The sequence below is a fragment of the Heptranchias perlo genome, chromosome 32, assembly GCF_035084215.1.
Source record: "Heptranchias perlo isolate sHepPer1 chromosome 32, sHepPer1.hap1, whole genome shotgun sequence".
NCBI classification, from domain to species: Eukaryota; Metazoa; Chordata; class Chondrichthyes; order Hexanchiformes; family Hexanchidae; genus Heptranchias; species Heptranchias perlo.
In genome coordinates this window covers 24,759,670-24,787,363 of record NC_090356.1, presented here as the reverse complement: position 1 = coordinate 24,787,363, position 27,694 = coordinate 24,759,670, and the positions used below count along the sequence as shown (strand labels likewise).

Here is a 27,694-nt window from a genome sequence, read left to right as displayed (position 1 = left end):
AATACTCTGTCTAGTCTCATGAAGAATAGCCATTTGAGTGACAGTGGAAGCCTGTCAGCTGTAAAAGCCAGCAAAAGTAAGTGGCTTGAGGGGAGACAATTGGCAAAAGAACACGTGAAAGGCAACAACACCTCATTTCTAAATTCATTTTAATTGAAAAGCCTCAATTTAAAAGGCTTTAGCCTATGTCTTACATTCCTGAATCTAAGAAATAATTGGCACACTTGGAAAAGTTTGGGTTTAAAGGTCATCTAAACTAACCTTTCTTGATTCAGTCATGGCTGCTACCAGCCACAGTAGTTTGAAAATAGCAGACCAGATTTGAGCTCTGGATTTGCAGAAGTGGTGGTGGAAAGTGTATAAACATTCATTATCAAATCTAACAGGTTTGGAGTTTAAGTTTGCAATGAGTGAACAGAATCCCTTCCTGTGTGCTCCCCCTCCTTTGCCCAGAAAAAAACTAGGGCTGTAGAGGCAATTGTAACTTGCATCATTAAATAACTGAGTTGCTGACCCTTGTGCTGTATAAACATTAACAATTTATTTTCAGAAAGCTGAAATGAAAACACAAACCACTCTCAAAGCATTCTTCAAATAATTTATTATTTGGTGTAGTTATGTATGTTTCAGATAGTTTGACAATGGCACGACAGCTTCATTTTAACAGATTAGTGGCCATTAAAAATGGTAGGTGTCAAAATGTAAGCACTTGCTAATGTAACCTTCCATTTTATAGTATTTTTTGGGAAGCTATGTATTGATCCTTTGTTTATATAGGAATGTTCATTCTCATCAATAACAAATTAAGTATTGAGGCTCCAAAACCAAAGCAACTCAATACTTTGGATGAGATGTGTCTGTTCAGCTGGATGTGAGACCCTGGTACTATTCAAAGAGCATTGGAGTTCTGTGTCCTAGCCAAAATCAACACCACTGAAATAGATTTAATTGGTTGTTTATTTGTGGGACCTTGCTGTGCACAAATTGGATGCAGTATTTGCCTACATACAGTGGCGATGCATTGAAAGTAATTCATTGGTGGTTGAAGTTTGGGACACCCCGAGGACTGGAAAGGTGATATATGTAAGTTAATTCTTTAAGATATTCCATACTGATGGAGAATATTAAAAGTACACTCACTATCTAGCCCTGTACATGCCCTTAGTGGCAGTATTTGGTCGTAGAAATTTATGTAGTCATAAATGTGAAGCTTTCATGGCTGTTTTGTAATTCTATAATTGCAGTTGGTAAAGTTTATTCAAATATAGCCATATTTCCTTACATAATCACTGAACTCAAAATAGTTCATTGTATGAAGCACTGAGATGTAACATCCATTTTAAGTGCAAGTTTTTTTTATTCAGAACATTTCAAGAAGTGGACAATTTTAGGTATGAGTATTTTAATAGGCTCAATGTTATGTCAAGAGACTAGGAGTAGAGTGTATAAAAATACTTTTCATGATGGCTTTGAAGCACAAGTGAAAAGGAATAGGTGCTGTGCTGTCTTAAGAGTGCATTGATATGGTTTCTTCAATCCAAGAAGTGTAATTGAACACATTTGTATACACTCCATAAAAGCCTGCCTGGCCACAATCCTCAAGCCCCCAGGAGACGATACCTGCAACGTACCAGTGTTGTAAAACCGGATCATAAAAAACATAAGCTCCCCCACTATCTCCAGCACAGGAATCTTTCCCATCTTTCCCTCCAGCACAGAACATGTTATCAGTTACAATAAGAGGGATGCCTTCACGAATTTGTTTGCTGTAAACTTCTTTACACACAGCGTGATTCCCGACAGTCACCTCGACATATTTAAGTTTCCGTGAGGTAACTTTTCTTTCTGTTAGTCCCCAGCCAGATACGTGCCCCCTATCACCTTCTTTAACAATATATCTTGGTTCTGTGCCTGGCAGACAAATTGGTAAAATATTCTCCCCTAGACTAACTTTGCGATTTAATTTTATTAAAGCAATGTCATTGTCAAAATTAAATTTCTCCCCTTTATATCCTGCATGGATGATTACTTTTTCTGAAGTAGCTTCTGCAGGATGAGCATTTCGACTCAGTACTACTGAGATTCCTATACCATTTGCATGGCCATCTACTACGTGTGCAGCAGTTAGAATCCAGTTATCGTAAAGAAGTGCTCCACCAGCAAAACTATTTGCCGTATATATTAGGGCTTGCCAGGGAAATTCTCCTCTTTCTGCTGTAAATCCACCAAAGATGCGTGAAAGTGATCCTTTCACTGGCTTTCCACATACTGCAAAGAAATATAAAACACGTGTTTTACATGGATCTGTTTATTTGCCTCCTTTTTCAGACTGATAATTTGCTATCTGCTATAATGTTTCCTCTAGGGCGAAGATGATAGTGGGCTACACGACTTTTCATCGCCTGCAGTCTATGCAGCTTTGTGATTGTCCAATTGTGGTCTCTCCCTGCCCTGGCTGCAGAGAGATTGAAAGTCTGCAACAAAGAAGTACTCCCATCCAGTCTATAGCCAAGGACTTTCAAAATTGTTTAGTGTTGAGCATTGGCAGTCTCTACTGGTGTTTCAAATAACTCTCCTAAATCACCCATGTACATCTGTAGGATCTTCTCCCAACAGTGTAAAATAGTCATATGCTAGTTGGGCTAAAACTTGAATGATCAGCCAAAGCAAATTTGGTATTTTAACAGTTCAGCATATGTAAAGTGGTGCTGTTCAATCCAACAGCTGCTCACAATGGATAGCGTCACAGCAGACTTACTGAGCAATTACACTGCCTTCATGAAAGGACCCTCCACTTAGACAACTTCTAGGTCACTCTTGCCTGTGACTATTTGAGGTAAGGTTCTTCAGGCTTATCCTCTGCAGGTAAATCAAAATATCCTTCCATCTGTTATCCATTACCTCTCTAACAGTCTAAAAACCTGCATGCATTGTGTCTCCTTTATCTTAATGAAAATTAGTTAAATTATGTGGTTTCATAATTAGCCTATAATCCTGGTCATTCTATAAATTCTCTCCACATCCTTTTGATAGTGTCACTACATATTACAAATGTTGCCTCACCAATGATTTATCATCTGGCCACATTGGTGTGATAAGTAAATTTTATATTATAAGAATTGCCTTTCTTATAGTGAACAGTAGGTGACCTAAATCCCTATAGAACTACACCAGTCGCTAGCCCTTCTTGAACCAGAACTTTTCCATGTTTCATCACCTTTCTACTGTTAAGCCAGCTTTTGATCCAGTGGGTTAGTTTTTTAACCATTATTTTTGAGCCATGGAGTTCTTTAAGTCTCGTGTGAAATTTTGACAAAAGCCTGTTCAAAATAGAGTAGATCATGTGGATTAGGATGCCTTTGTCAACCACTTGAGGAACCTCTTGAATTTCAGTAGATTTGTGAAGACCATGTTGCTTCTAATTCTATTCTGACTTCCTTAAATCTTTTTTAAAAATTTTTTTTTGTTCTTTGGTTGCTAGCAAAGTCACATTTATTGCCCATCCTACTTGCCCTATTTTAGTATAACAGGATGGTTTGCTTGGCCACTTAAGCTGTTAAGACTCAATCACATAGTGTAGCGTCGTGTGTAGGTCAGACCAGGTTAGTGTGTCAATGATTTTGGATTTTTTTTCTGGATTACTGATGAGATAACTGGTCCATAAATCCCAGTATCACGTCTTAGTCCCTTTTTTGAATATTGGGAAAACATTTTCTATTTTCCATTTCTCAGGTACAGCTAGTATATTTGTGGAACTCCTAAATCAATAAACCAAAAATTCCTTCATGTCCTTTAAATAATGGCTAAAACTCTCAAAGGTAAAGTAAACCAATATAATCTTGAGTGCTCTTTCTGACCTAAACAAGCCACTAAGCAGAAATACTTATTCTTACAACTGGCAAATTAACACCCCTTTTCCAACTAGTCTTCAATTAACTGACTATGGAATATCAAATGTGGAAGAAACAATTACACAATCAAAAATACCATTGGCTAGAAAGTTAAGAAACAAGTATTGGAAAGCCCAATGACAGTGTACCTAGACTTCCAAAAATTTTTCATGCATTTGTAATTCCAAACAAAGTTGGCCTTACTCAATAAGGGAGGTAAACAGTTCATCTGGGCTATCCTCTGCAACTAGTGAGTTTATATAACCTTCAGAAATGTCTTGAAATGATCTATCTAATAAGTTGGAAAAATGCAGTGCTGCCCCCTTTCTATTTTAATTAGGGAAATATAAATGGCCTTTAAACATTCTTAGCATTGCTTTCTTACCTGGTTCACAGATAGGAAGCTGTTTACCATTCTCACCCTCCCAGTATCCATCTGCTGCACATGTGTATATACCTAGAGTCAACAAAACTTAGGTTACAATGTGAACCATTATATTTGCACTTCCCATCCATTATTCAAAGTGACTCTGATGTATGGTGGAGAAAACTGAAACATGGTAGATAAGGGAAGCTAATGGGTAGGGAAAACTTAGGTTAGAAACAAAATAAAAAGGCTATATTTTTGCTCAAATACCTTTTCTTGATGTTACAGCCCCTCTTTCTCCCTTCCCATGTCTTCACTCCCTCCCATTTTTCTACTCAGTTGTGGTTTCTGCAGTGGTTTTGTGGTTGTGGACTCCATCATTCTCTTCCTTACCCACCTGCAGCATGATGCTTGCACTTGATCAGTTCTGATCCTGTTCCTTCTTTCCAAGACATGGACAATCAACATCTTACTACAACTTTCCTATCTTTGACCTTACCTGATGGAATTTCTTGATGGCACCATTTGAATGGGTTTGGAACTGATATGCCCGCTTAAGCTTTGTTTTAAAAAGTATATAAAAGAATCTTTTTTACTACTAATAAAGTATTTTGTATTAAATTGTTTGCAGTTAGGTGAGCTATCCTTGAGTAAGGGAACAAATATTTGCCTCATACTTAAGTGCTATTTGAGTAAAACAAATGATTTTTTTAAAAATGCTTATACCCTGCAAAATCCAATCCTTACCAGCACATCAAAATGCTTCACATTGCCTATTGTCTACAATTGTATAATAGTTATAACACTATATATCGTAGAAGACAATTCAGTTCCTAGTCAAAAGGTCTCTTAACCTTCAGGAGGGAAAATTAGATTTTTTTCATGCAAGGCTTGGGGTACAGTTCCATGCTTGTCAGCTGCCCACATACCTTGTTCAAGGGGCCTGTCTTTATGCATTATAGATGGTGAGTGTTGGCAAGCTTTTTTAACCATGGGGATAGCACAACCAAAACCATCCAGTCCTATGTCCACACTTTCTGGAAGCAGTCATGGGTGAGAACTCAGGCTGATTATTCCCCTCTGTAGTCTTTCACAGTAGAATCAATGGATAGTGATCAGAAGCAGAAACTTCAAGTGACTTTTTTTTGTTTCCAACCTCTGCCCTCACTTCCATCCTCAGGAATGCTGAAGCCAGTTGTAGGACTTACAACTGAGATCAGCTAACTCAGTACAGACCAGGGATCAAGCCTGCATTCTGGGCAGTGCAATTTTCTACTGAGCAATTGTGGGACCTCACAAAATCTTTCTGCATTATTTGCAAGTGACTGAGGATGAATCTCAGCAGTTTTGTGGTATGGACTTATGTTCTAAGGACCATAGAGAAGTTCAGAACCCATTTTTCTTTTGAACCTACTAGTCAACAGAGGGTTACTGTTCTGAAGAAGTACAGAAACATTTGGCTTTCCCTCTTCATTTTATATTTGAGTAAGACTAGTAATCTGTTATCAAGCTCATACCATTTTTTGCAGCTTTCATTTTGTAATAAGGTTCAGTGCAGGCATACTGAATAGTAGACAAGTAGGTGGTTTCTGGTGGTGTTGAAGTATATGTAAAATTTCCATTGGCAATTTCATCAGGTTCCGCACAGTCAATAACTGAAAATAATTTGGTCAAAAAAATCTCAATGCAAACAATGAAATATTGAATAATAAAACTCAATTGATAAAACCTACATGTACCAAGTGTATATGTCCTATTATTCAGTAGTCTAGAAGTCTTCACTATAACCAAACTTTGTCACCTATGATTCAGAAGCTTCACCTTTTCTATAATCGGCCCTTGGTATAGGTGCATACCCAATTCTTATTTGAATTACTCTGCTCACTGGACGTAACGGCTCATACTATGCCAGCAAGTTTGCTTCAAGGTGGTGACTATTACACACAGACCGGGTTTACAAACTAAGCAACTTTAGATTTATTTACAATTAAATAGTGAGATGCACACATACTTGACAAATGCTTTAAAACATAGTCTGTATTGGGTTAATTGCCCTTAGTAAGATACTGATGGATGAAATATAAGTATCTAATTTTGAAAGCCAAAGTCTTGGTTTCTGGCATGGAATGTACAGCCTGTTCTCTTCAGTTCTAATCTTTGCCCAGCCTCAAACAAGGCCTCCTGAGACCCCTCGTAATCCAAAAAAAATTTTTGTCTCAAAGCTGCAGTTGAGTGCTTTCACAGTTTTCATCAAAGAATATCTGGTGACTGTGATTAATCTATATTACTATAGCAATTAAACAAAACTTTCTGCACAAATATGATTGGCAATTAACGAGCAGATGATGCTGAAGAATAATGTACTCTGTCCCCTTTCATTTACATTGAGTCTGCAGCACAGAAACGGGCCATTCACCCTAGCTGGTCTATGCTGGCATTTACACTCCATGAGCCTCCTCCCTCCCTGCTTCATCTAACCCTATCAGCCTACCCTTCTATTGCTTCCTCTCTCTGGGTGCTTATCTAGCTTCTCTTTATTGCCTCAACTACTACTTGTGGTAGCACATTCCACATTCATATCACTCGGTAAAGAAGTTTCTCCTGAATTCCCTATATTAGTGACTATTTGACCTACATATGAGTGACTATCTTATTGATTCAATCAGGGGTACTAGCCCATTTGATCTTTTTGATGAAAAGATAGTCTGACTTCTAGTTAAATGAAACAGACAATTCACATTTTACAACAATATTCTTTACACTTCATTTCTTCCCCTTTACACTCCAAGAAAAAGTAAGAGCCATGAACTCTTCCATGGTTTCTGATGTCTCATTTTGTGGGTGAAGAAGCTCAGATCCCTGGAGTGAAGTGAAATGGATGGGCAGGTGTAGTTAGTTTTTTTTTTCTTCTAATTTTAACCCCGTTCCTTTTTCTGACTCACGGTTGCATTCAGGCATGTCTTTGTTCCATGTTCCATCTTTCTGACAAATAGCAATGAACGATGCTAACCCTTTATCATCCTGGTGGAGAAAAATGGAAAGTTGTAGTACTGTTGCTAATTTTCAAAGTGAACAGCTTCATTGTGTGCTGAGGTATTGAGCCACGCAGACCAGGAAAGTCCTAGGTTTGATCAGAGGTCTCTGCTGATTTTAGTTGATCTCAAATGGTTGGGGTGGGGGGAGAATTAGGAGAGTGAAATTAGCCTCAACAGGCGGGAGATATTGGCTCTCCTGAAGGCTAACCAATGTTCTCCACTAAGGTCACGTGTGAACATCTGATGGGTACAGGATCAGGCTTGTCTCTGATGTTTATTGTTTTCTTTCTCCCTCCCTCCCCTAACCAAAGTGATATATCTGTCATGTCCCCCAAAGTTGAATAGCTCAGTAGTGCTCACCATTCATGGTCAGACATAAGGAATGAAGTTTAAAAGGCAAATTGACAATCTTAAGACAGGCCACAGGATAGCCAGAGCAGGAAATGGAAATGTTACACTGCAGTAGGGGAACTCTTGAGGTTAGGGCTGAGGCACATTGTTGGAGCAAAATAGAGGGAGTTTTACTTTGTCTATAACCCATGCTACATCTACCTGGCTGCTTAATGCTGACAGGATAGCTGAAATGGGAAAGTATTACATTTCCAGTTTTCGTGTACCTGATCATGATGAGGATAAAATGGCGGGGGTTGGGGGGGGTGGAGAAACACATTTTAAAAACCTCGATTATTGCAGACATAAGAGTACCAGTTTTTCACATTTTTGAGCACATTCCTGTAATTATCAATGTTGATAGTATAGATGCAGGTATATGTATTTAATATAGAGCAGTTTGATTTCTGGTAATCCACTGTAGTTAACATTTGGTACTTTAATCTCTTAGCAAGGATGTCATCTTACATTAACTGCATTCTGGCCATCCCTTTTGGTTATGGCATCCGCTGACCAATTTTTTTTTAAAAAAGCACATACAGCAACACATGGCAACTGGCGAGATGTATTTCTTCAAGTTTTCTCCATGGAAGGCAGTGACTCATTTTGGAGTACAGTTCCACAGGCAACAGTTGCCTTTTTGGTGCATTCCTGATGTACCAAAAAGGCCAGTTTCACATAGCAAACCTAATTCTACCCTTCTAACATGAATGTACAAGTGCACACACAAACATGCATTACCAGCATTAGTCACTGGAAAGTAATCAGAACTGAAAGCTCTGGCTGAATTTTTATCCCCTTGGCCCTGCATGCTGAGGCCAACTATAGTTTATCTAATGTTGTTCCAGCTGAGATCAGCTAACTCAGCACAGACCAGAGATTGAACCTGCAACTTTCCTGGTCTGTTTGGCTCAGTTCCACACTGGGCAGTACCAGCTGAGAAATAACACTGTGTGCATATGTATTATATATTACAAACACTGAGTGTGTTGCAACAGTCTGTCTCCAAATACATCGAAAACTCCTATATCAGGCTTTGTCAATGGATAACCCCATTTTAAAAGTTAATGTTTATCTGCAGTATTACATCTGTAGATGGTGATATTATCAAAGCAACCCCCCCCCTTCTAAGATCAGAATTGGGACCTGAATGGGAGAAAGGAACATCTCTCTCCCTGCCACAGCATTCAGAATTGGTGCCTAGTTGACATTAAGCGGATCGCATCTCAATGAGAACAAAAATGGGGGACTGGTGGATGGAACGGGAGGTCACTGCAACCCCCTTTGAAAAGAAAAGCCAAGTTTGGTTTGCTGAAATGATACCTCTGACCTCCCAGCTGAGAGTTTGACATCCCACCCAGAGCAGTTTCCCTGCCTTTGCTCCCCTGTCCCCACCCCCTCCCCTTTCATACTCCCCCTTCCATCAAACAGGGCAGGAAAAGGGAGGGGAAACAGCAGTGGAATACAGCCTATATTAATATCCCATAACCAGAAAGGCCATGAATGGAGGGCCATGAATGGAGACCCAGTGACGAGGAGCAGCAAGTCTAATGAGGGCTACAAATGCAAACCACAAGTGGCCCCTGAGTTGTATATTAGTGTCGCTGTTTTAGATCTAATTGAACAGGACTGAGTTAAACCAAACAACTGCACTAGTTGCATATTTGGTCCACTGATCACCCAGTGTCTTTCTGTTGGGACATCCTATGATAAATAACCATTCAGAAATAATAGTAAGTAACCTACCTGCATTATTTCATAGCCAGTGCCACAGGTAAGGTTGAACTGGTCTTTGAAAACATATTGGGATTGCTTGGGTGTTATCTGACCTCTCTCAGGTACTATAGGATATGGACAAGAAGTTGCTGTATGAGATTTAAAAAAAATAACTTTAGGCCCTTGAGAATTCTTTCAGGCATCCCTTACAATGATCCACACCTAAGGTGTAGTTACAGTACCATTTTTGTAATGCTGTAAAGCGGTCTCTAGCAACGCACAAATGCCAATGCAACTCTGGAGTCAGGTCCTGGAGTGAAGTGATGAGATTCCTGGGACAGATAGTTATTTTGAGGTGTAATCAAACTGGCTGAGAATTTCAGGAGCTGCATTAGATCCCCAGAAGCTTTGGGTTGCCAGGATACTCTTCATTTATGCTGTTTGTTATGAAATACATCCGTAAACCAAGCACTGAGATGGTTGTACATTTAGAAAAATGTGAGTAATTGTTCAGAAATGAAGGCAAATTAGAAGGCCTAAAACTACAGCATTGTGCAGAACATTATACTGGTCAGTCTCAGAAAATGATTAAAATTAAAATTGGGCAATATTGAGATCAGTAAGGTTCAAACGTTAACATTGTAAAGTTCAAAAAGAACATGTTTGTGATCTATTACTCAGCAAATCTTCCTCTAATTTGTATTACATAGAAGTTACAACACGGAAACAGGCCATTGGGCCCAACCAGTCCATGTTGATGTTTACCCTCCACGCAAGCAAATAGTTCTAATCATATTTACCCACCCTGTTCCCATATCCATTCAACCCCTTTTCCTTCATCCACCTATCCAATCTAATCTTGAATGTTGACATAGTTTCTGCCTCAACCAGTAACCCTGGAAATGAATTCCACAGCCTCACAACTCTCAGTGAAGAAATTTCTCCTGGCCTCTGTTTTAAATCTCTTACATTTAATCTTTTTTTAATTTATTCATGGGATGTGAGTGTCGCTGGCAAGGCCAGCATTTTTTGCCCATCCCTAATTGTCCTGGAGAAGGTGGGGGTGAGCCACCTTTTTGAACCGCTGCAGTCCATGTGGTGAAGGTACCCCCACAGTGCTAATGAGAATCCCTACGTGGTCAGTTTTCGGTAAAATATTAAGATGCCTACGTGGCAAAGAAGCAGAATGCAAAATGGTTAGAAAGGGTTAATTAGTTAGTAACTGAGATTGATACAAGTGGCCTGGCCCTCCTGCTGGGCCATATGTTTGCTTAGTCAGCAGGCCTGCATTGTCTTATCAATGATAGGTCTTTGATGTGAGTCAAGGACTGGTCTGAATGTCTCCATGTTTATGGCAGATCAATATAGGGAACGAGCTTAGCCAAAGTTGAAAGACATTCCAGGTTGGGAGATAAGGAACAGAAGGAACAGGGAAGAACATTCCAAGTTGGAAAGTGAGGAAGTGTCCCCTTTGATGTCTAATGGCAACATGATCAGCACATGGACGATTTATGATTGGCCGGAAATAATGTAACCTTGCATGGCAACCTGTGCCCGGCTTATGATTGGTGTTGACCCTCGTTAAGTATGTTCCAACCCTATTCATCTGTATAAAAACGTGTGGATTTCTGTATGTTTTTGTTCTTGCTCTCCCAGCATAGAGGGACTCTATCAGGAGTCCAAATCAATGCTGCAGACTAAGAACCCTGCTATTAAAGATGTGTTGGACTTTAAAATGTATTCGACTTCAGTTATTACTGAACCAGACTGAGGGGAAAGAATCCGGATCGTCACTGTTAGGTAGGATTTTGACCCAGGGACGATGAAGGAATGGCGATACATTTCTAAATCGGGATGTTGTGTGACTTGGAGGGGAACGTGCAAGTGGTCTTGTATTTATGACCCCTCGTTCTAGACCCTTCAAATATCGGAACCAGTCTGCTTCTATCAATTCTGTCCCTTCCTTTCATAATTTTAAACAATTTGGTCATAGCATCCTAAAATCTGCATTCATCTGACTGGAAGAAAAGCCACAATTTTTAAACTTTTATTTATATTATACCAGGCAGCATCCTAGTGAATCTGTGTTGTACCCTCTCTAAAGCCTCAATATCCTTCTTATAGTGTGGAACCCAAAACTGCACACAGTACTCCAACTGAGGTCTTACGGTTTTTACCCAAGGCTCATCATTACCTCTTGGCTGCTTGCACTGTGTAAATATCTGGCTATTCCAGTCAACTGGCTGAGAGTTAACTATGTTTTTGCAACCACAGCGCCTTTTGAATAAGTCTGATCCTCTCTTGAAAAAATAATAATTGATTAACAATAAATATGGTAAAAATGTACAGCTGCCATGTAACAAGGAAAGCCTTGAATTATGGGTGTTATCTCTCACCTGTTGTGCTATATTGTATTTTCCAGCCAGTATTTTCTCCTGATGAATCAGTGCTGAATATAATGTCAATTGTGTTACTCAATGTGGTAATGTTTTCTGGCAACTGGTCCCCACAAAATGGTTCATATTTCTTTTTAGGTGTAATGATCTGCAGTGAAAAATGAGGCAAAATGGCAGAATTAAAGTTGAGATTTAATTTACTTTAACTTGTGTCCAAAGATCACAATTGCTGTCCAATGCCTGCCAGAGATGTATTTAGTAGCATTGTATTTTAAACATCTAAAGATTTTCATAGCAGTACAAAATAAGGGTTACACCATGCAAACCAGAACAATAAAAGGAAAACAACATCTGATGCATTAGCATTAATTGGCAAATGAAGAGAATGGGAGAAAATTGGCAGGAAAAGATAAGAAAAAATGTGTTTTTACAATGAAGGCATGTTTAGGTATTTCAAAATATGATGTGTATATTAGTCGACCTCCTGTGACTTTGATCATGGATTTGTGCAGGTCATGCTTTGACCTTGACCCTGCTGCTGCTGTTGGCTCTTGGCTGGTGCTGAGCCCTGTGAGGGCATGACATGAGGGCCAAGGCACTGTCAAGAAGGCTTCAAGTAGGATCATAGGGCTGATATTTACTTAGGTGCAAAACTGTAATGGAAGCTGTATCTCACTTTTTGTAGAAAGTGATTGATTATTTGGTGGTTTTACTTTTTTGTAGAATATAATTAGTTTTTTATGGAATGCTTTTTGCAGAATTTAATTGGCAATTTTTGTAGAATATGATTGGTTGTGTCTTGAATTTTTAGGTAGAATACAATTGGTTGTTTTTGTGGAATGTGGGCATTGAGAACCGATTAGAAAATAGAAAAGTAACCAATCAGGAAAATTAGATATTACACACAGAAAAATGGTTATAAAAATAAACTTTGATATGAATATAGAGCGATAGAAACTTACAAGGGGAGCAGAAAGGGAAAAGACAGAGGATATGTTATTGGTGAATATTTGTCATCCAAAAATAAATACATTTTATTCCAGCAATTATGGATGATGGTTTGGTCTGAGCATCACATCTAAGATGGTATTTATTCAGAAACAAATTCTAATTTTGTTCTGCAGTGTTTTATTTTTAAAAATTGTGAAATACTACTGGAATTCCTAGAGTCAAACTAAGACGACTGGGAAGGTTGCTGCATGATGGCTTGGATGGTAAGTCCAGTTTGGAGCCAAGCCATACATACCAGAAAGGTCACGGGTTCAATTCCTGGTCTATGTTGAGTTAGTGGATCTAAGCTAGAATTGAGGTAGATGTGTTATAATTGATGTTTTCACTCCTGGGCTAAGGGGGGGGGGGGGGGGGGGGGGATGGGCATTCAGCCAGCCTTCCCACTCCTAATCTCTAATCACTGCTGAAAAGGATGTTGGGTAAGGGCATGACCTACCCACCTGAAATGTCTCCCACAGGTGAAAGGCCTAACAACAATTATAGGCTTACATGTGAATAATGGCTGAGGTATAGAACGGTTGTTGGTGTTCATGGAACTGTAAGCCAGCAAGATACAGTGCCTTCAGGAGAGGAGAGAAGCATAATGCAGTGAAAGAGAGTAGAAAAAAAAAGAAATAAGGGGATTATGCATGAAGCTGAAGCACTTACAAACCTTTAGAGCATCGTAAGGACATGGGACATCAGGGTGAGACTCTACATCAAAGGATTCCACGAATTCAAGAACAATGCTGAACCCTTCCTCCATTTCAATTCTGTAATCGCAATTGGAACTTTTGGCATAAGACATGGGATAGTTCGGACTTGAGAACTCTCCCGATCTCTCTGTGAAGATGTTGCCACTACATTGTGCTGTTAGATGAAAATAAGTTGTAGGACAGTTAACATGGGATTCACTTAAAACAGTACTTGTACCAAATGACAGGTATCCACCAAATATTTCCTGCTTCCTCATTAGCAAAGTGAAAGGGAGCACTTCATGATTAATATTTAACCTTCGGCATGCTACTGGGTTACCAACTGGATAACTTGTTGAGTGGTAGCAATAACTATTTGATGCTTAAAAGTTAAGTCAATACTTGCATCTAGGGTGCAGCTATGCCACTATTTACACTTGAAGCCTTAATTGGTCAAAAATCAACCAAATCAGTGGCCAATTTTTACAAAGAAAACTGAAGTAAAAGTTGTGATGGGGGTGAAATTATTCTTAATGAAAATACATTTGCACAAGCAGTGTGTTATTTATGGAGAAAAACAGGCATTCACCTACTTTGTCCAAGAGGAATTACACTTACTCGTGTTAAAGAGGAAAAAAAAACTTTGGAACAGGGAGTCTGTTAAAATTGTTTTCTAGTTGTTATTTTTAACTTAGATGTATCGGATTAATATTACAGAAATAAAACTTCTGACATCAGAGAATCTTTGTGGAATCTTCAGGATTATTTCAGCATCATAGTGTATGAGTGAAAATATTTTTTTTAAATGGCTGGCTCAGGGACCCTGAAATTCCCTAGAGGTGCTGGCAGTCAAAGGATCAGCATTGGTATAAAATATTGAAAGTATTTGCTCCTTACTAGCTTCTTATTTAATGAGTATACCTTTTATAGTCATCCTTATGAGTGGCATTTAAGCCACATATATGTTTTCTCAAATATTTTATGCAATTTTTGGTAACAAAATTATTTGTTTTTCAGTAGGTAGCGCTCTTGTCTGAGTCAAAATATTTTGGATTCAAGCCCTGTTCCAGGATTTGAGCACATCTAGTTTATCACTGGAGTATAGTACTGCTGAGGGAGTGCAGCCTTGTCAGAGGTGCCATCTTTCAGATGAGATGAGATGAGGCCCCATCTGCCTGTTGAGGTGTATTTTAAAAATCCCATGGCACTATTCAAAAAAGGGCAGGGAGTTCTGGTATCATGGTCAACATTCCTTTCTCAACCAAACAATACCAAAAACAGATTAACTGTTCATTCATCAACATTGTTATTTGTGGGATTTTGCTATGTGCAAAATGGCTACCCACATGACAACAATCACTATATTTCAATATTTATTATATGTGAGATGATGGGAGACATAATATGGCAGTCTTTTGTTGTAAGATTTGTACTTGGATCTCACCATGGAAGGGAAAATGGTAAAGTGAGATCTCAATGATATGAAGCAAGAATTTCTCTGTTGCTGATGCTGTGAACTCTGGAGGTCCTCTACTCCTACATGCAATGAGATTTCAGTTCTCAACTGGTTGCAAGGTAGACTCGTTTACCTTAAAACAAATTGACCGTATCCATCACGCAATGCGCTCCCACTTTGCGTTGGTCTGCGTGGACCTGTTGGGCTTCGATGGAGTTCTGATTCCTTGAGACCGCAAACATGCAGGACAAGTTCCCTGCCGCAATAGGTGGCAGATTCAGAGATCAGTTATGTCATTGGTTCACTGCAAATCTGTTTATACATTGGAGTGTAGCAGATAGTCTAAGAATTGTGGACCTGCAACTTACTCCACTCCTCATAGAGCTGAAGTGTTTTGTCAGAAAAAGAAAAATTCTTCTGTAACTGCAGCTTTACAGTAAACATTATTAAACTCACACTGACCTGTGTGGTACTGCGTATGGATTGAAGGCAAGATCAACAAAAATTGACTGGCGCATGTATCCAAATTCAGCCATTGCAGTGTCCAATTCAGTTACAGTTGGAATTCCCTCAGCACTACAAATAATCTTTTTCTCATGCTGTACTGTTTCTTAGCTAATGGCAAAGTATAAATCTGAACTTAGTATCAAGTCCAATTGTTTTCTCTCCTCTGTTCTTGCTCCTAAATTGCAAATATATTATCCTACTGGCTCTTTCTCCTCCCAGCATCCTCATTATATTAAAACTGAAACTCCTCACACTCCTACTCCAACTCATTCCATCCCAGGACCTTAAACTTGTGGAACTCACCTCCCTCAATCTTCCCTTCCTCCTACAATCAACAGGCTTTCAAAACTCAAGTTTGACTTTGCCTGATCACTACTACTTGACATTTCAAGATTAGAATGGTCAACTTTTGCCTAGTCCAAAATTGCACAGTAGGGCTGTATTTCTTAAAAACATTATGTGCATATCCAGAACAGGTCTGCTTACACAATGTGCCAATGAAAAAGCGGCCTACATGTGCCTGAACAAGAATTGTTTTTACATGCAACAATTAAAACTGGACTTTTCTGTTCGGTTTTCATTTGTCAGTAACAGGCAAATATTCCCTGAAAACCAAACTTCCACTTCAAAACCAAACAAGTGGCCATTCCTATTCATCTTCTGTCCTACTTCTTTCAACTTTCGGCAGCCTGCACCAAAAGCTTTGGCCCTTCACCTCACTGACTCAATAAAAGTAAAGAAAGCAACAAACAATACCGTTCAGTTTGTTTTATTCACACACACAGCTGTACAGTGTTACACTGGCATGTCCCATTAGCAGGAAATTACATTCCCATTTCCTGATGTACAAAAGTTGACTTTTGGATTGCGGACGCATAGTTACGTCTTGCGGACTGGAAGAGGAAAAAAGGTTACTCTTAATGGAAGCATAAGAAACAGAACTTTTTGTCTAAACAAATAACTCAGACATGAAGTGGCTAGTATTAACCTCTAAACTGCCAGCAGATCCAGAGAACTGACTCCAGAGAACTTGGCCAGCCAGTTTTTTAAGTTTTCAGCCCATCCGCTTTGATGCTGGAACAAATGCTAATATTATGGTAATAAAGCTACTCAAACACCAAGAACAGCTTTATTACTGTAATATTAGCACTAAAAATAAGTGCACAAAATATACTACTTTAATAAATAATAGAAATTTTCAAATGTTTTAATTTACTCACCGCGGTGACCTCTCCTTTTTTACTTTAATTTTACCTTTTCTCTGATTAATCTAATTCCTAGACTTTATTTTCCTTTTTAAAAAAGTACATTTCAAATGTTTTACTTGCCTTCTTCCTGCTGGCTCGCACTGCCTATTTTGGAAACGGGAGGAACTTATAAGGTGCGATTATATTGCAGTTAGTGATCTCACATCGGTAGTCACAGTATTGATTCACATCTGCCGGTACCTGAGTTGCACTCACCAGTACCTGAGTTGCACCTCCGGATCTGAGTTGCACCTCCGGTACCTGAGTTGCACCGCACTGTTGAGTATGTGAATTTCCTGGCTAGGAGCGAGCTCTTCTTTCGTCTCGCGAATTTTAAAATTCGGAGCACAGGCATCCACTTTCTCAAAATATTGAAAATAAGTAAATTTATAAAATGCCAGCGGGTCCGTCGGGTCCCTTCTTAAATTTTAAATAACGTTTGACATAACACTGGAGTTATACACCACGCAAGAGGCGTGTGACGGCTTTTATAAGGCGATTTCACAGCAGTGCAGTCTGAAATGGTGATAAAACTCTATCCTTAATGAATTTTTCAGTTCATTCACTGAAAATTGAAATTATGCCCAACTGTTTCTAGCCAATAAAAAGTCTGCAGTATAAAGATAAAAACAGATGGGACTGAATTAATAAACTCCATCCCAGCCAGTGAAGCCCAGCAGGACCCGGGCGAGTAAACCTATCTGCCTAAGCAGTAAGCTTTAGCACGAAGATGGTTTTATTGAGAGCTTCTTTTGCCCCTCTTCCCAACATATGGCCACTTATTGTTTAAAGAACCTCTGTGCATCCCCCACCCTTTCACAGCTGGGAGGACCAGTCACGGTCTGAACTACCCTTAAGGATCCAAATCTGTTTTTTTCGTAAATTATCAAGTCCAAGCTGGATTTGGGTAGAAGAGAAATTCAGAATTAAAACTAGCATGTTTTCATTTTCTTTTCATTTGAAGTTGATTTTTTTTCCCTCTGAATTATTCCCTTATTACCTGTTTAATGAGACCCTGCTTAACTCAGGTAGGTAGCCATGTTTGGTTCCTAAAGAAATGCAGTGGTGTAGGAAAGCAGCATTGATTGGAGAAAGGAACATTTAAAAATGATAATTATTTCTGTATTTTCATAAAAAGCAAACTAAATGTTACGCTGGGCAATGGGATGGCAAAGTGGGTTAGTACGCTGCCCTTTCACTTCTGGGTCCTGGATTCAAATCCAGCCTAGACTGATGGGATGATATTTTTCACTGCCTGCCAACTGGAATGGTCCTACATATGAGTAGTCTCAATCCAGTAGCTAAAAGGTGCAAATTTACAAACACAAAATTGACCAACATTTTGACATTAATCGGCACTAAATTAACCATGCTCACTTTCAAAGGCCACAAGAATAGTTAATGTTAGAGATGGAAAACTTCATTCTAGTTCTGTATTACTCTGAGATTGGGGGTTATAGCACATCATATAACCAGAGTAAAGGCAACTGCATTCTGTATGTAACTTGTGCTATAGCTACCTTGGGGATGGGCGTGCCAGGTGGTGATATTGAGATCGCAGTGTAGAAAAATGTTCAATCCCCTGACAGATATTTTCTTATCTGCCCTTTATGTTTTTTTTATTTGTTCATGAAATGTAGGGGTCAATGGCAAGGCCACATTTATTGCCATTCCTAGTTGCCCTGAGAAGGTATTGCTGCAGTCCCTGCACAGATGGTGCTCCCACAATGGCACTAGGTAGGGAATTCCAGGATTTTGATCCAGTAATGATTAAAGTACAGGGGTATAATGTTCATGTCAGGATGATGTGTGACTTGGAGGGAAACGTCGAGATGATGGTGTTCCCAAGACATTGCTGTGCCTGTCCTTCTTAGATAGAGGTTAGAGAGCTGGGAGGTGTTGTCGAAGTGCGCTTGGCGAGTTGCTGCAGAGCATCCTGTAGCTATTACATTCTGGAGCCACAGTGCACCAATGATGGAGGGGCTGGATAGGCATTCAGTGGCAATGGTGCCAATCAAGCCGATTGCTTTGTCCTGGATGGTGTGAAGATTCTTGAGTGTTGTTGAGCCTGTACTCATCTAGATGAGTGGTAAGCATTCCATTGCACTCCTGACTTGAGCCTAGTAGATGGTGAAGATGCATTGAGGGGTCAGGAGGTGAGCCATTTGTTCCAAAGTACTCAGCCTCTGCCCTGATCTTGAAGCCACAGTATTAATATGGTCCAGTTAAAATTCTGGTCAATTTTGACCCCCAGAATGTTGACAGTGGGAGACTTGGTGATGGTGGTGCTGCTGAAGTCAGAGGGAGGTGGTTGAGCCTTTTATTGTTGGAGATGGTCATTGCCTGACACTTATGTGGCACGAATATTATCCGTCACTTGTCAGCCCAAACCTGATTATTGTCCAGGTCCTGCTATAAGCTGTCATTGGCTTCATCATTACTGTAGGAGTTGTGAATGGAGCTGAATATTATAGAATAGTCAGTGAACAACCTCACTTGTGATCTTATTGTAATAAATTGGATAGTCAGGTGGTGAAGGATAGAATACCAAAGCCTGGTCTTCAGTTGCTTCCAAGCCTTTATTCACTGAGATCCACATTACCCACCCCACACCCTAGATAAGCTCTCATATAAATGGATACAAGAGAGTCCCCAATTGATACGCACCTCCTGAATATAATTAACACTAATTGATATAAATCATATAGATACAATTAACACTTATGACAGATGAAAAGTCATTGATGAAGTAGTTGAAGATGAATGGCCGTGGACATTGCCCTGAGGAACTCTGGCAACAATGTCCCAGGGCTGCGATGATTGACTGCTGACAACCACGACCATCTTCCTGTGTCTCAGGTATGACTCCAGCCACTGGAGGTTTTCCCCTTGGCTCCCATTGACCTCAGTCTTGCTAAGATTTTGCAACTGAGCAGTTCCAGTGGTTAAAGTTGCAAAGAGCCAGATGATTGAAGACGTTGTGTATTGAGGCCTCACAAGTTTCCCGTAAAGCTGAGTAAATACTCTCATACCAAAAAGCCTTCCACATGTGATGTTTTATTTTATGTAATTGGCTGTCAGTCCCAGACTCGCTTTAGATGAAATATATGTATTTTTTCTAACACAGCACATTTGAATAAGGTTATAGAATCACTGGATGTTATTTTTTGTGATACAAATTATTCTCTCCAGAAACATTGAAGTTAATGTAATATAGAATGTCTGAGGGGAGGTAGAACAATGACTCACAAGTGCTAAACACAAAAAGCATAGATCACACAATCTCAATGTTGTCCAAAACAAATTAATACATGAAATGTCAGTAACTCTGAACACAGCACAAATCAATTGGTATGAAATATTCAACCCTGAATGAGTTACATGCCTACTCAGCGAGCTGCCAAAAAGACGGAGCCCTACAGCTAAAAGCCACCACATCGAGTAGTGAGACAGTGCATCCCCTAGATGTGGCACAGCCTGACATTCCCCCGTACCAAACATGTAGACAAGTTACCAATGGGACATTTGTCAACCATGAGTGGATGATGTATGGACTGTGCCTGGAGCTGCTGAAACACCAGGAGGTGTACTTTATATTGGCCCTCGTCACGCCTGACTTCACACAGCCAGAGAGGGCCAAGCAGCAACAGATCACCCCGGAGCCCCAGCTTCCCAATACACCCGTAAATACTTCTGAATGAGATGTTAAACCAAGGCCCCGTCTGCCTGCTCACATGGCTGTAAAAGATCCCATGGAACTATTTGAAGAACAGGAGTTCTCCCAGTGTCCTGGCCAGCATTTCTCCCTCAACCAATACCATCAAATCTAATCACTAATTCAATTGCTGCTTATGAAGTCCTCCACAGTGCAAACATTTGCTGTGTGTTTGCCCATATAACAACAGCACTTCAAAAATAATCCTTTGCTGAGGACATAAAAGTCACTATATACTGTAAATGCAAGTTCTTTCTTTCAGAGACTACATACTATCCAAATTAAACCCAGTGCCCAGTGAGCCCCTGACCTAAGAATGACCCCAATGCTGTCAACCCTCAATACCTAGCACAACGAAAATGTGCAATCTTCCCAATGCATGGATATGTGTGTATTATATAACCAATACCTAAGAAAGCACATACATTTTCCTCAATTCAATTAAAAATGTAAAAGGCGGATCTGTATGAAATATAGGGAGATGAGGAGCAGTTCAAAACATGGATAATATTATTCTTGATTTATGCCCTATCCCTTTTCTAATGTAGCCCAGTTCCGTACATGATTTGTTTTTACTGGAGCTAAGCTCTGTGCTGATAGTTTGATAGTCTTAACCAATATAGGGTAGAATTTCTAATCAGTGAAATTCATATACAAACCCCTAAGATAAATGGGCTAATGTCTGCAAAACAATAGTACACATAAGAATATAATATAAGCATATTATGTTCATATGTGAATTTTGCCAATTAGAATTTCTACACTGATAATCTCTAGATCGCCTTCCTGATCAGTGCACTGCTTCACTTAACACATGCTCCTTTTTGCTCTTATATAAGGCTAATGTTGCAGGACCAATGAACAGGTTAAATGACAGAGCAAATTATGGCTGTGAGACCTAGTATATTGATGTAATCAACTGAACAAGAGGGCTTGTGAGAACAAAATCAGGCCTCAGAACTCGGCAACAAATAAAACCAAGCTATAAGATTAATTAATATAAGGTGCCGTGTGGAACAGAATGAGGTAAGTTACGTGATAAATATACAGGGAGGGAAGAAAATACACAAAAAATATATGTTCTCGGAATACTTCTCATCTTCAAATAGATTGATTTTGTTTTACTAATCATTTAAATATTTGGAATATTCCACAGTAAAATAAAAGAATTGACAAAGAGCAGTCATACTCATTATACATTTGCAGCTCACCTCCCCTTCAGCTCTACTCTTGGTAGAATCTCCTTTTCTTGCTTCCCTGTTAAAAGAAGGCAAAGGAATGCCACTGGGAGGCAGGGTTATCCCAGTTTCCACAGAACAAGTGAAAGGATCCTATAAAAATAAAACTATAGACTCTGTAGTTGTTTCTTCTTCCTCCTGTTGGGAAGTGCCTGCCCACCACTTGTAAGTGGCATAATTGGAATCAAAAGCTCACTATGTGGGGAATTACAGGTACAGATCTGTGTTCCTATGAATGACCTTTGACAAAATGTCAGTAACTTTGGACAGAGGCCCAGCTCTGAGCCACACAATAACATTGGACAGAGGCCCAGCTCTGAACCACCCGATAACATTGGACAGAGGCCCAGCTCTGAGCCACACGATAACATTGGACAGAGGCCCAGCTCTGAACCACCCGATAACATTGGACAGAGGCCCAGCTCTGAGCCACACGATAACATTGAACAGAGGCTCAGCTCTGAGCCACACAATAACATTGGACAGAGGCCCAGCTCTGAGCCACCCGATAACTTTGGACAGAGGCTCATCTCCAAGCCGCACAATAACATTTTTGACTTTCTTACCTCTGCAGATTCTGTTATCTGAATCTAGGAGGTACCCCTTCTTACAGGAGCAGTAGTACCCACCCAGGTAGTTGTGACAATGATGGTCGCAGGCTGGCTCTTCATAAGCAGTCTTATTACATTCGTCAACATCTGTTAAAGCAAGATGTGATAGAAGGTCAAAGTTTCAATCTGCTGATGTGTCTTTTTTTGTTGTTTATACTGGATATGGCTCCATGGGCATGGACAACCCTTCAGTTCCTCATCAAAGTGGCCATCCATCAAGTCTGCAGCAGCGAGTATCTGCAGGCTATTTTTCCATGGAGGACATTGCATCTGTGCCTGCCCCTTACTTCATCATCACACTTCTAGCAGGAGTCATTTGGATAGTAATCAAGAGCAAGATGCTTGGTTGATTCTTCTTCCACTCACCGCCCCCCCCCCCCCCCCCCCCACCACTACCCCCAGAGGATTGTAGGGCTGGAGGAGGTTTACAGAGATATGAAGGGGTAAGGCCATGGAGGGATTTGAACACAAGGATCAGAATTTTAAATTGGAGGTGTTGCTGTACTGAGAGCCAGCAAGCACAGGGGTGATGGGTGAACAGGACTTGGTGCGACATCCTAGACCAATTTATAGGAAGATGGACACCAAGCAGGAGAGAAAACAGAAATGGTAATGGTATTATGGGGTTGGCAAAAGCATAGTCAAAGGTAAGGGTTTTAAGGAAGCTTTTGAAAGCAGAAATGGAGGTTGTCAGGTGGGGGGATTTTGAGAGGGAGTTCCAGAGGACAGACCAGTGGCTGAAGGAATGGCCACTGGTGGTAGAGCAGAGGGAGTGGGGACAAAGAAATATACCAGTATCCAAACAGCGGCAGGTGCATTCAGGGACTTATGGTTGACGGACTCATAGAGCTAGGTTGGGCATGACCATGGAGGGATTTGAATACAAGGATCTTAAAACTGATCCATTTGGGTACAGGTAGCCAGCGGGGCTTGGCAAGGTTGGGGGTGATATTTCCTGGCATCTGTTCCATACCAGCCCTTCACAGCTCTGAAACTGTGCCCCCCTCTTGCATATAGATTCAGGTATAAAGTAGTATCTTACCTACAGCTGCGTAGTGTGCAATGAATCCAGAGTAACTCTTTTCGTTTGAGTAATCAGTTCTGAATATCACTGTCATGTTGTTCCCTATGGAATAGTATTGTTTGCTACCCGGAGCCTCTTCTGTATCTGTGCTGGTCTCACCACAAAGCTTGGCCAGCTCTTGACCCTCCAACAGGATCTGGACATAATTTAAAAAAATGTTTGACACTTTTTTTTTGATTAACCTATTTTTTCTCTCAACCGTTAACTTTAGCCTATCTTTCTTTTCCTTCCTGACTTCAGGGTTAAAATTGCACGGTGCGATATTAGTAACAAACTGCATGTATAAAATATTTCTATCTACTATTTTTAAAAACCCATTTAAAATAGTGAATTGAGGAATTTTATACGAACATGTTAACATTTTTTTACTGATTATTTCACCGCACAATTTAAATCCATTCTTATCCTCGCTCGTTTTTCTTCTATCATTTTTGCTTTCCTCTTCCCATGTGTAATTTTGGCTGATACTTTAATCTCTGCTTGATACTCCCTATCAAGCAGCAACCTGCGATGTCAGCTTTCATTCTGGACGTGGTCGGTTGAATTAACAGTTACTGATTGCCGGCACTCCAGCCTTCAATCACTGTAGTGTAATGCAAGCACTTACGAGGTTGACATGAAACAATCTACATGATCAGTTGGGTTGTTGCATCTGTAGACACATCTGCCGCTGGTAGTTATTTAATTTACAACCACATGAAAGTAAGAGTTTAGTGCAAGCTGTTCTCCACAACCAACATGGGGGAAAGATTCCCCCTCGCTGTTATGTATCGAGATATCATAAATCTATTTGGAAATTTCCTCTGTATTTCTAGTAAAATCATAAACATTTTTTTTACAATGCATTTAACATTTTGTTAGCAATTACTGCAGAGGGAATTCTTCATGAGTTGATTTCTGACATTACTACACAGACCAGGTTAATTCTTACTCCAAATTATAGCAATGTTGTTCCAGGCTGGTTTCTGTTCCAAGGAGTGAGCCTACCCCATTTCCCCCCAATACAGGAATATCATCCCTTTAATCCCGACACTACAAGCTGCTCCACTGCAGGTTTATGGTGATGGTTTCTACTTTGAATCTTCTGAGAATGTTACTCCCTCAGTATCATTATAATGAGTAGAATACAAAGAATAATCGGACAATAAAGTTTTATTTTAAATGTTTCCAAGCTTATTTTGTAAAATTCAACATTTGACATTGAGGTCAAATTCTCTGTAAAGAGATATAATCGGTTTTGAACATTTCATTTCCACCATTCGAATCTAGGTTGAAAACCCAGTCCAGACTGATAAGATAACTCTTCTCTCTGCTGGGTGTGAAACCCTTTAGTGGAATGAGTTTGGCAGTCTCAGCCTGGTTCCTAATGCACAACACCAAATTACTGATAGTTGATTGGAATTTTTGCACCAAATTGACAGTTGAACTCAAAGAGACTTAAAGGATACCCAGAGAGATGAATGGAAAAATGTCACAATGAGGAGGGGGCACTCTTCTGAAGTTGTGTCTGAGGCAAACTGTTAGGGTTCTGCTAAGCCTAACCTGGAAATGCTTGATATTGACACTGGGTGACCAAAAGTGAAAAGATATTCCACCATATAGAAATTCGAAGAAACATATTGACATCTGCGGATATACATTCAGACAGTCAGAGGCTTTGTAGTTGTCAATCTTTATAGAACTCCCTAAATATAGCTTCGTTGTTAACCAATGCTTAGATCTTAAAAGCTTTTTTGAATTTTGTACAGAAGTTGAAGGGTGTGAGCGCTGATGAATGGCCAACTTACTATCCCAACCATCTAGCAACATCAGGTTCTCCCAGGTTTGGTATATGCAGAGTAATGTTCCTTCTATCCCGCCCCAAAAATGGGAGGAATTTTAACCCTCCCTGCCCAGTGGGAATGGGGCAGGCATGCGGTTAAAATAGTTGTGCAAGAATTACTGCCCCTTTCCACTCAATTCCTGCCCGTCACCATCTTAACTGGGCCCTTTTTTTGACTGAAAAGTCGCTCGCCTGACTTAGACAGGAGCCTCATTAATATGGGCAAATCAGGATCCTACGATGTCAGTAGGGCCGTGATGGCATTTTAACAGCCAACTGAGTGCGACACCACCCCCCCATCCCCTTCATTAAAACCTGCCGGGGAAGAAGAAAAGGACCTCAAAATTAAGTCAAAAACTTTCCTTAGTGGGGCCAGAATGAGCAGGAGTGGTCCTGCAAGGAAAGTTTGGGCCTCTGTTGCCCCGAGCTCTCCTCCATTCCCACCCACAAAATGGCCCTGATGCCAACCCCCACCCCGAATTATCTTGGTGCCAGCAGGTGGCCTTCTGGACTCATGATTTTGACTTGTCCAAAGTTGGTCAGCGGCCTCTTTCTGCCCATTTCGGGCGTGCAGCTGGCCAGCGGGGCCGCGAGGCCCGGGCGTTAAAATAGGGAGGCCTCAAACTGTTAATGTCAGGCAGGTTTGACGTTTTGCCCTGCCTCCCCCAACCCACCTGAAATCCACACTCAGTTAAAATCCCCCCAATGTGTCTGAGTCCAACTTCCGAACAGAGTTCCTATTGCACCAATGTGACACTTTCCATTTCCCACATCAGCCATTCTGAAGCCTCTCTGAGTGAGATTGTCCATTTAATACTAATTATTGCTTAATTTAGGACAGTTTTATGCTGTAGGCCCATGTCCATTGTGAACTGGATTGAGACTCATTTCACATAGAACCTTTACAGTCAGCAGGTAGAGAAGACTTTGGTCTTATCAGCTCCCAGAAGTGAATGATTAGTTTCTAACTTGGTCTCTACCCAATATTTTATTTTATTATTTGGAGTAAATTCATTTTATGCAACTAAAGTAGAGATACCTTAACGTGGTCATAGTCACAGCGGTAGGATGGTTCAAGGTTGAAATGTGAGAAATACAGTTTTATCACAAATCCAGTGGGAACAGAGATGTTCCAGGTCTGGTAGATATTGTCTTCATATGCATTTGGAAAACCAGGAGATTGGAATTGCCCAAACGTTTCGTTCAACTGAAAGCCAAAAGCTGCTGGAAGCAGGGTGGAGACCCATAGGAATAGCCTGGGAAGAAAGAATGAACATAACCAAAGTGTATTGTTTAGCATTGATTGGGCAGCAGCAATTGGAATAGGAGAAAATTGTTTTGATAATGTTTTGCCCGCGTCCCTCCCTATCTCTGTAACCTCCTCCAGCCCTACAACCCTCAGAGAACTCTGTGTTTCTCCAATTCTGGCCTCATGTGCATTCCCGATTTCTTTCCTTTGCCCCACCATTGGTAGTCTTAAAGGAGGAGAGAGAGAAGCTCTGGAATTCCCTCCCTAAACCTCTCCGCCTCTCTCTCCTCCTTTAAGACTCTCCTTAAAACCTACCTCTTTGACCAAGCTTTTGGTCACCTGTCCTAATATCTCCTTATGTGGCTCAGTGTCAAAATTCTGACTAATAATGCTCCAGTGAAGCACCTTGGGACATTTTGCTATACTAAAGGCACTATATAAATGCAAGTTGTTGTTGCTGTTGATTAGCTTGCGGGCTACTGACACCGGCGAATTAAGTACTTTTCCACTTTTGGCATCCAGAGTCAGCATCAAGCTTTCATGGCGCAAAATAAAGCTCCCTCTGCTTCAGCAACATGCCTTACCCTAGCCGCAGAAGAGTACCAACTACTGCATAGAATCATACAGCACAGAAGGAGGCCATTCAGCCCATCATGCCCGTGCCAACTCTTTGAAAGAGCTATCCAATTAGTCCCACTCCCCCGTTCTTTCCCCATAGCCCTGCACCGGGTAAAATTTTACCACTCCCAAACAGTGCATCCTTATGACTTACCTGAGTGAAATTGCCAATTTAGTGCCAAATTGAGTGGGCCTATGCCCAATAGAAAATAGGTTCAAGCCATCCAAACTGATTTCACAAAGTGCCCTTACAGAAGAGAGAGGAGCTTTTTGTCCCATCCATCTGGGCCGCACTCAAACCCAGCCACTAAGGTGAAATTCCAATTTTCCAACTCACTCTGCTGGCCAGTTCCCAATAAATAAAATCTGTTTAGACGTAGCCACGAGAGAGAGAAAAAAATCAAAACATTCAGTTTTAAAGAAGATTTTTGCAAGAAATTTCAAAATGGGATTTACAGCATTTTAGTTCAAGCCTCCAAATCCTTTCTGCTCAGACCCTGTCTGTTGATGTACAGTTTTACTGACCATTCTTGCCCTGTTAATACTGTCTCTGCTTCACTTACCACATTGCAAGAGATTTCTGCATTTTTCTCCACACAATTGCTAGACTCCTGGGCTCCGTAAGCCCCTGTGATCTGTGCACATTAACAAAAATGGTGAAATTGTTT

At 40.3% G+C, this 27,694-nt stretch overlaps 1 protein-coding gene across 1 annotated transcript; it reads right to left on the bottom strand.

The window, feature by feature from the left end:
* Window positions 1–1,412: 1,412 nt before the first annotated feature.
* On the bottom strand, window positions 1,413–27,694 carry masp2 (MBL associated serine protease 2). Its single transcript, XM_067970651.1, has 11 exons — window positions 27,590–27,694; window positions 26,199–26,415; window positions 23,296–23,473; window positions 22,209–22,340; window positions 13,458–13,654; window positions 11,795–11,942; window positions 9,429–9,547; window positions 7,200–7,278; window positions 5,775–5,912; window positions 4,276–4,347; window positions 1,413–2,268 (listed from the first exon to the last, which is right to left on the bottom strand). The coding sequence occupies exons 1-11, from the start codon at window positions 27,610–27,612 to the stop codon at window positions 1,508–1,510; spliced, it is 2,064 nt and encodes a 687-aa protein (XP_067826752.1). The 5' UTR covers window positions 27,613–27,694; the 3' UTR covers window positions 1,413–1,507.